Consider the following 9,399-nt stretch of genomic DNA (forward strand, 5'->3'; position numbering starts at 1 on the left):
CCTTGCCTTAGCTATTCGAAAGCCTTTGCCCATTATCCTGCCTTCCGCTTGCCTTAGCTTAGCCCGCACATAGCTGCCACAACCCAAAAGTGCCATGCCTCCGACTTTGGCGCGCATGCCGTGCCATGCCGCCCTAACATTGCCCATGCTGCCTCATCAAGCCTTTGCCAAGCGCGCCTTGCCTGTCCCAAGGCCTTGGCCAATACTTGCCCACAACAACCCTCAATGCCAATGTCATGTCCGTCGTCCGCATGATCGTTTTGCCCGCACATAGGCCATTGACAAGGCCATCACGCCCAAATCCTTGCCACAGCCGTGCCACGCCCGATGACAAAGAGCCAGGTCCTAATAGTTATCCCAATTTCCATTCAATTTTAGCATTATTGGGATTTTTGACATGATTTAGTGTAGTTGAGAGAAAAAAGATGAAGAACAAATATAGGTTCGACAATTTGAGTACTGAGGTCGATGAAGAACAATTTTGAATTCTACAATTTGTATTGCGTTGTAGAATTTGTAAAAGCAAATTGAGTACTGGAGCTCCTGAAGCTTGCGTTGTTTTAGAATTGTAGTGAATGAGAGAATTACGCAGCAATGAGATCTCTTTACGTTTCAAAATTCGAATTTAATGTGGAAAGAATCAAACGCAGATTTCGTGCCTTCTTTTTAGCGCGTTTTAAATGGCAGAATTTGTCTAATTATGGATTGGCATATAAATTGTAGTAAAAGTGTGGACTGGGCGGGTACTTAACAAATTATGAACATTTTTGGTAATAAGGTTTCATATATGGTATATATAAAAAAAAAATCCCTTGCAAAATTCTAGACTTTGATTACTGCACTTTTCCTTGAAAAATTATATTATTGATATAGTTTAATAGCAACAAATTATTTTCTCTCTTCTATAACTTACCAATTCAAGACAATTGTTTGATTTGCTTATTTTCTGGAATAAAGTAGTCGTGGCTGAGCTAGAAACTTTGACAAGGGGATTCAAAAAATCCAAGGACGTCACGCCTGGATATTTGAGTATGTATTTCTCTTATGTTAAGAAGATACAAGATTTTATCCCTCCCCCACTACCAAAAAAAAAAAAAAAAGTAGCAATCTTATTATTAAATTATCCTATAGCTAAGACAGATAAGATAGATATAAGATTTAAATTAATGTTTAAATGTAGTTAGAGATAAGGGTTAAAAAATTTATGTACACGTCTATATCTATATGACTATATGTAATATACTAGTGAATGAATGCAAAGTCACACATTAATTCACCATTTCTATTCATCTATACATTAGTCACCGACTAAAAGAAATGAGTAAATAAAGAATGAGATATTACTTAAAGGAATCGACCTACAAGTGCATGATAGAAAAGTCAGTTCATGTGCCATCAAATCATGCAACCATTAAATGGAAAAGGGTGTTTTTTTTAAAAAAAAAATTTAAAAAAAGGAGGAAAAACAATTGGACCCTTAATTTAATATTTTAAATATGATCATCAATCACGTAATGTTTTTGGATTCTCCATGGTCCCCTACGAACATAATGAGGAGACATTGAACTGATTAAATTAATTAATCTATTGGAGGAAATAAATTAATCTAGTATACTCATTGACATTAGATAATTTAATAGGTTTGGAAAAGAAAAATAAATTTAAAAATGCATGTGAGTGGCATTGATTCGTTAAAATATCTTTATATATTCTTCTTCCTTTTTTCGATTTTTTCTTTAATGCTTCGCCTTTCTCTTTTTCTTTACGCCCATCCACTAATTTGGAATTTTATTATGCCTCTAATTAGGTGTCATGTGCGTGCACACATGTTTATGTTTCGTGGGGAGCTATACTTTTGGATGCATATTGTTTCTCAAATTGAATTATAAGGTAATTAGCTACTCAGGTCTCTTCCTTATACCGTAAGGATGAGACGAAGGGGAGATTTAAAGCAATGGTAAAGTTATTTTTGTGTGATATATACGTCATGGATTGAAGTCGTGGAAGTAGCAACTAATGCTTGCATTAAGGTAAATTGTCTGTAACACGCCCCTTGGCATGCGGCCTTTCCTTGAACCTTGAGCGAACACAGAATACTTTATGACATTTGATTTGTTTCAAAAATAATTTGATGAAGAGATTTCGGTGTTTGATTGAAGAAACAGTGCAGAAAAAAAATAAAAAATAAAAATTGAAAAAACTTTTCTACTTGTACCGTAGTCGTTAAAGAAAAGTCCCTTAGAAATTGTTCTAAATTGTTTCTGCTGCAAAAAAGTTAATTAGTATTACCAAATATTTGCTAAGACGATTACCTCGCCACAATATAGAGTTGATTTGGATCGCTTCACCTTATCTTACTCGGTATTATTTAGTAAATCAATTTTATTAAATCATCAATGACCAATCAGCTATTATGTATTAACGTTACGATATAGAGCTAATGACTAATTATTAGGCGTACATTATATTTATTGATATGTAATGCGTGAAATAATTTGAACATTTAATTCAAAAGTTTAAGTCGTTTGGTTGGAAACAAGTTATTCCACGATTAGTTATTTGGGACTGTTATCCAGCCTCCCATAGGAATAAAAATAACACTACAATCCCCGGACAACTAATCCCGGATTAGTTATACCGCGGTTTTATCTCAACCAAGCGTGAGATAAACTCATGTCAAATTTGATCCCGGAATGAATCATCTCTTATCCCTCGTACCAAACGGAGCCCTAAGGTGTTGAGTTGAATAGCCACGAGCCCACGATCACTATAGGTTCCTTTGAAACTTCTTATACAACAATGCACAGAGAGGTGAAGAACTCAAAGTCGTAATATACTGAACATCAGATAAACTTACTGAAAAAGCAAGCAAACTGATCAAAATGTTAATAATTACATCATTTTATGACACTCGTTAGTACAAATATACCACTTTTTCCATCTATTCTTTCTCTCCTACTAGTATACAAAACCACATTTTTTTCTTCTTTTCTAATATACCTAGTCTTCTGTTTGTGAAATGAGGTTATTCAACAATAAATTGTACATGCATCATTTACATATCAACCTAAGGTGCATTGAGCAAGAGATAACCAAGGCAGCCCGGTACACAAAGCATCTTGCATTTACGCATGGTCTGGGGTAGGGCCGCATCCCAAGGGGAACCCGACGACAAATCACAAATCTCTGATTCAAACAGGCGAGCTCGGCTGCCCATCTGAGCTCTGACTTTGATGTCTCTTGTTATCACTACTCTTACGCTTGAGTATTTCCTTAATTTCACTTTCTCTTCTATCAACAAAGTCAATCAAGTCCTTAAAACTAACGGAGCGGAGGGTACGCCTACTAGGTCGTGCAGATTCAGGTTCACTAATCTCCGGCTCCTCTGGCTCGGGATCATACCTCCGGAATTGACAGTATACCCTGCAGAAAAACACTATAAGAGCAAGGACGCAAGCAATGGCGCATATGAGAAATAGGCCCCAGAAGCTCTTGAGAGAAAGCTGAGTATCATCAGCTTGGTTGTTTTGTGAAGAGCATCCATTGTTCGTTAGCCATTTGTCATGGATCCTTTGGAGTTCTCCATTTTCTGACAGTTGAAGAATTGCAGTTGACAGATCAACACCCAGCGGAGAGTCCCTTTGAAATGCCTGGCCATCGATAGTGAAGATCAGCTAATGTAGATTGGATTGCTTGTACATCAATCCTTGCATAATATGAATATATACGTGCAATAATATTTCGTAAAGCCCGGTGCATCAAGTTTGGGGAAGGGCCAGTCCACAATGGACTATTGTACGCAGCCTTACCCCTGCATTTCTGCAAGAGGTTGTTTCCACGGCTTGAACCCGTGACCTCCTAGTCACATGGCAACAACTTTGCCAGTTATGCCAAGGCTCCCCTTCATACGTGCAATAATATGTTGTGACATTTATAGTAATGCGAAGGACAAGAAAAACTTACAAAGCCCCATCCGCCCTTTGTGAACTCCTGTCCTACTGTCCTGAATATGCATTTGTTGTTGGATAAGAAGAGCTCAACATAAGGGAGCTCATCGACAATGCCAGCAACACCACCACCTTGTGGTCCTTTCTCGAGGGCACTGACATATTCATCTTCAGTTTTCAATATACGAAGCCGTGATTCTGAAACACCTAGCTCTTCAATGAGGTAATTATATGCAAATGACCCGTCCTGGACTCCTATTGGATCACTACTTGAAATTAAACTGTCAATTCCTTGAATTCCTGAAGACAGCTGCTGCACCGTCAGGATGGATGTCAAGCTAGCTGTGTAGCTCGAATTGATAATTAGAACGACAAATAGCCAGAAGATGAGCACTAAGCGTCCCAAGGTGCTCATTGTGTTTTCTCCTATTATGATTCATAGAAGAGTGTCAGATATGCGAGGAATAGCTCCCTGTCCAAATATGTTCAGGAGATCTTAAAAAATTGAAGAGGATGTACGTACTGTGTGCGAAAAACATTGTTGAGAAACTAAACCTGAAAGAATAAAAAAGATCTTAGCACCAGAGTTAATACATCCGATTAGTACAATGATTCGAGTAAGACGATGATTTTTCACTGCATTGATGATGTCATCAGGAGTTTAACTTTTTTGGCTAAAGAAAGAGTCGTCATGTTTTGACCAAATGCAAAATGTTCTTAATTAAAGTATCTCTATTTATCTCCAACCAAGGCCTTTGTTTAGATTTGTATATCCACATCAATGCACGGACAATTAAATTCATTCCAGAACATTCAGAGAAGCAAAGTTTTTCACACAAAGCATATATAAAAAGAGGTTATAAGACTGAGCTACTAACCAAAAAACTGTAACAAGCTGCTGCCTTGGTGGACCACGGAATTCAGGATTATGTCGATGCTCAAGAATCCAAACGACAGTTCCAACGAAGAGAAAGAAGACCCCAGTTACGGACCACATTTGGAGGGTAAATGGCTTAAGGAATGCCCATGGGCTGGATTTAATCTCTTTGATAGGAGCAACTACGACAAGTCCAGATTCCATGTAAGGTTGCGTGAAGTCCACAATCCTTGTGCGATTTGTAGTAATCGTGACATCCCCAACAGCTGCATCATATTTCTAAGAAAAAAAATATATCCTTATAAGTAATCATAAAATATTATTTTAGCGCCACATTTCGCGTTGAACTCTCATACAAATCAAGGACAAATACCCTGATTTAGGAACAGATTAGAGACTGATCTAGGAGCATTGTTTACAAAACACTATCCAACGAGCACAAGATGTTAAATTGGTAAGGGAACTCCTTAACTGATAAACTTTCTTTGAAGAGTCTTCTTAACCCCTATAAGAATCTTACGGAATTAGTTCTCTTAACAACCGAATGCACCACATCAGAATTGCACCTTGCAAGCGCACAAGTAACTCATTCTGCTGGATAACGTCTATCTGAACTTGCTGACGCAACAACAACATTTACAATCACAGTGGGTTTAAGATTCCATGAACAGAAAACTTCAGGCATCAATATTAGTATGGTATCCCCCTACAGACTGTAACTCTTTCCATCAGAAAACCGAACATCTACTTCATATGTCATAGATGTTAATTAACAAGCACTCACACTTCAAAATTAATTAGGATTCATATTGCAGTAACTAGTATCGTCTTCTTGAGCTGAGGGTCTCTCGGAAACAGCCTCTCTACCCCTCCCCGGTAGGGGTAAGGTCTGCGTATATTCTACCCTCCCCAAACCCCACTTGTGGGATTTTACTGGGTTGTTGTTGTTGTATTGCAGTAACTAGTAATGTATAGAGATCTCAGATCTTAAGTCAGTCTCATCAAAATATTTCATCATAAATAGTCAATGACTAAAAATTCAACAACATAATCAAAGAACTCACATCTGTTAAGACGTCGTTGACCAGGTTCTTGAAAGAGGGATTTCTCTTGCCATCTCCATACAAAATATAGACATGAGGAACAGGGTAAGGCAACAAATCTATCGCAGCCTCAAAAACATCAATGCAATATCCTTTTACCCCAGAAGGTCCTTTATCTTTATGCACAAACTCTTTAAAAGTAACACGGAAAGGCACTGCAATTCGCAGAGGCTTTCCATTATGTGGAAACACCCATCCTCGAGGTCGAGTTACAGTTTCTCCTGGCCATATGACATTGTATAGATGTTGGGTACTGGTTGAAGTGTTTGGAGGTTTTGAGTATAAAACCTCTGGAGGTACAACTGATAGACCAGAATAGTTTGACCAATAACCTACCGTGCGTGATCCAGTTCCACCAATGTTAAGAACATCGTATGCTGGACGAACCAAATTCTTCTCAGAATCAAACTGAATCTGGCCAGTTAAACCTGTGACATTCATGCCAACGAGTATCTGAAATAGATTCGGTCCTTGGTCAAAAACTTGCATGGATGACAAATGCAAAGCACTTCCATTTGTATCATGTAATCTGGGGTCATTAGAGAAGGTAACATTTCCACCATCCTTGAAGAAAAGGTCGAGAGCTCGAGCAAGTAGCCAAATGGTATCGTAAGCGTAGAGTGCATAAGAATTAAAACCTGAAGTTTCAGCATCCTTAAAGTTTTTCCATCGCGATGCAAACATCTTTTTCTGATTAGAATCTGGGGTGTGATGGCGAAGTGCGACAACTCCCTGTATAAGGTCCATAGTTTCTGGATTAACTGAATTTGAAGAATCCAAAAAGGACGGAAGCCAATCAGTAGTGATCCAAACATAGCCACCGGTCATCATTCCCAGATTCTTTGCCTTTGAGAAAATGGATAGCCCAGTATCAGGATTTACATGAACAACATATACTCGTGCCTCCATAAGGTTTACACTGACTAACAAATCATCAATCTCACTACTACTGGCTCCAGGTGAAAATGCTGCTTTGTAAGAGAGCTTGGCACGCTTCTTTGAAAGGGCATCACCCAACACAGATATCCCATTTCTACCATTATCGTCGTCAACAAATATGGCTATAACCTCTTTCCATCCAAAATAATCAACCACATCAGCTATAGCATACATTTGGAAGTAATCATTTGGAACAGTTCTAAGGAAATACGAGTACTGTAGAGCGGATAGAGTAGGGTCTGTTGCAAAAGACAAAAGAGGGACCTGAAGTTCATTCATAACATGGGAAATGACATGTGCTATTCCGGAGGATTGCGGACCGACTGTAGCGACAACTTCTTTCTCCATCAGCTGCAAAGCTACAAGGCAGAATTACCTGTCATATACTAAGAGGGGCAAAGAAAAGAAGGAAATAGACCTTTTGACAGGAAGGCTGGCCTCAGTTATGGTTTTAAACAAGGTATTTTGTCTAAAAAAAGAGCAGCTCGGTGCACAAGGCATTCCGCGTTCATGCGGGGTTCGGAGAAGGGCCGCACCCCAAGGGATGTGATAAAGACAGCCTACCCTAATGCAAGCATTAGTGGCCGCTTCCACCGCTCGAACCCGTGACCTATAGGTCACATGGAGACAACTTTAGTCTGCGAAACAATATTGGTACCAAGACATTAAACTATTGGAGAATTCAAGAACAGTTCATGAACTGAAATTTGCTCCTGTAATTCCAAAAGGTAGTACAGCACCCTTCATTTCCAGTCTAAAGTGCACTGCTTTTTGTGATTTTTCTTTTTAGACTTCCAAAATACTCCCTAAAACCTCTACCACAACCCATTAAGTTCTAAAATTAAGCTACTGCATGATAAAAATTCCCTCACTCCGCATCTCCACATGAGAAATTTGACCAATATACAAAACAGGATCAAATGACCATATCTTAATCTAAACTTAATGAATGCATATTAATCAATCAACTACACCTGAATCACAACTTAGTTGGGTAAGCTATAAAAATTAATGGATATGTTTAGGATATAAGATATCATGTTGCAAATGATAAGATGCCCATATTCCTGGGAATGAAGTATGGTACTACTTAATTTACAACAACAACAACAACACCCACTGTAATCTCACAAGTGGTGTTTGTGGAAGGTAGTGCGTACGCAACCTTACTCCTATCTTGAGAAGGTATAGAGGTTGTTTCCTACAGACCCTCGGCTCGACGAAAGATGAAAAAGAAGCAGTGGTACTACTTATTTTGATAATTATAAACAAAGAAAGAGAAAACCTTTTACCATCAACAGTGCCAACAAATCCACTGCAATTAGTATCCTGAAAAATGAGGTTCAATTTGGTTCCTCTGAGAATACTAGTATCTGAGTTAACATCATTAACTGCAGCTAAAAGGGCTGGCTCTGCTGACTTTCCAATAACAGAATTAGCTGTGAATAAAGCTCCAATATTCACCACCCTTGGCCTAGAAGAAGAAGATGGAGCTAAAGGAGCAGTGGCATTTGCTGTGTTATTATTCCCAGTCCCTCCAAGAACTGCCAGAGGCACCCAAATCCATGTAACCAACAAAAGAAATACTCTCTTCCTTTGTAAATTAGCCTCCATCCCCAAAATGGCCAAAAAGTGGCTACTTTTGAAAATCAATTCACATCACCATTTCTTCAAGAAACAAAGATAAAATGTTAGAAGTTAGAACTCAACATTTGAAGGTGGAAGATTCAAGATTTTCAAGAAGGGTCCTAAAGATAAACAACTTTACAAGCAGAAGTCACATCACAACAAGAAAGAGGAAGCTTCATTCCAAGAAAACAACAAAAGTACAGTAAATTTGTACCCCCAAAGAAATGGCAACTTGCACAAGTATGATTTCGTCTCCCACTTGGGAAATGCGACAAAACAATTCAGTAAACTTGTAAAAGCCCAACTAAAAATAGAATCTTTTAATGAACTATGTATAAACTGATGCATGCTAGCCACATGTAATTGGAGAACAACAAGGTCAATAAAATAAGAACAAGTTGGAGGAAAATATATACCCATTTTGTCTTGGAATTCAAATAGACAGTTTGATAAAGAAAGGTAGAGAAATAATAATACATGTATGATAGAGAATCTTGGTAGTTGGATGTGGTGGGCGTTGACACGTTGAGATTACCTAAATGGCTAAAATTCATACACGGCTACAACCTTGAATAATTATAAGCATTAAATTAAGAACCTTAAACCAATAAGGTTGGTTAGCATACATTGGAAACAATTTACATTATTTACAGCTACACAATATGACAATACATACAATTTGATTTGAATAACAATGCTAAACATAATCAAGTTTGGTGGACGAGAAAGAGAATATATTAGTAGTGGATGCAAACTTAGAATATTCAACAAGAAGATTAAGAGCTTAACAATGCATAACATTAAAAGGTCCACCCGGTGCACTAAGCTCTCGCTATGCGCGGGGTCCGGGGAAGAAGCAGATCACAAGAGGTCTATTGTTCGCAGCTTTAATTTAATGCAGCTT

At 38.2% G+C, this 9,399-nt stretch overlaps 1 protein-coding gene across 3 annotated transcripts; it reads right to left on the reverse strand.

Moving 5' to 3' along the window:
* Positions 1-2,812: 2,812 nt before the first annotated feature.
* On the reverse strand, positions 2,813-8,930 carry LOC109219130 (glutamate receptor 3.4-like). Of its 3 annotated transcripts, none has more exons than XM_019383553.1 (7): positions 8,912-8,930; positions 8,159-8,534; positions 5,889-7,225; positions 4,826-5,103; positions 4,471-4,502; positions 3,964-4,373; positions 2,813-3,650 (listed from the first exon to the last, which is right to left on the reverse strand). In XM_019383553.1, the coding sequence occupies exons 2-7, from the start codon at positions 8,478-8,480 to the stop codon at positions 3,192-3,194; spliced, it is 2,838 nt and encodes a 945-aa protein (XP_019239098.1). In that variant the 5' UTR covers positions 8,481-8,534; positions 8,912-8,930; the 3' UTR covers positions 2,813-3,191. The 3 variants fall into 3 exon arrangements, with proteins under 3 accessions (XP_019239098.1, XP_019239097.1, XP_019239096.1); XM_019383552.1 differs by lacking the exon at positions 8,912-8,930 and adding an exon at positions 8,710-8,862; XM_019383551.1 differs by lacking the exon at positions 8,912-8,930 and having other exon boundaries at positions 8,159-8,688.
* Between the last annotated feature and the right edge of the window lie 469 nt (positions 8,931-9,399).

This window comes from Nicotiana attenuata, unplaced genomic scaffold, assembly GCF_001879085.1.
Source record: "Nicotiana attenuata strain UT unplaced genomic scaffold, NIATTr2, whole genome shotgun sequence".
Lineage (NCBI taxonomy): Eukaryota > Viridiplantae > Streptophyta > Magnoliopsida > Solanales > Solanaceae > Nicotiana > Nicotiana attenuata.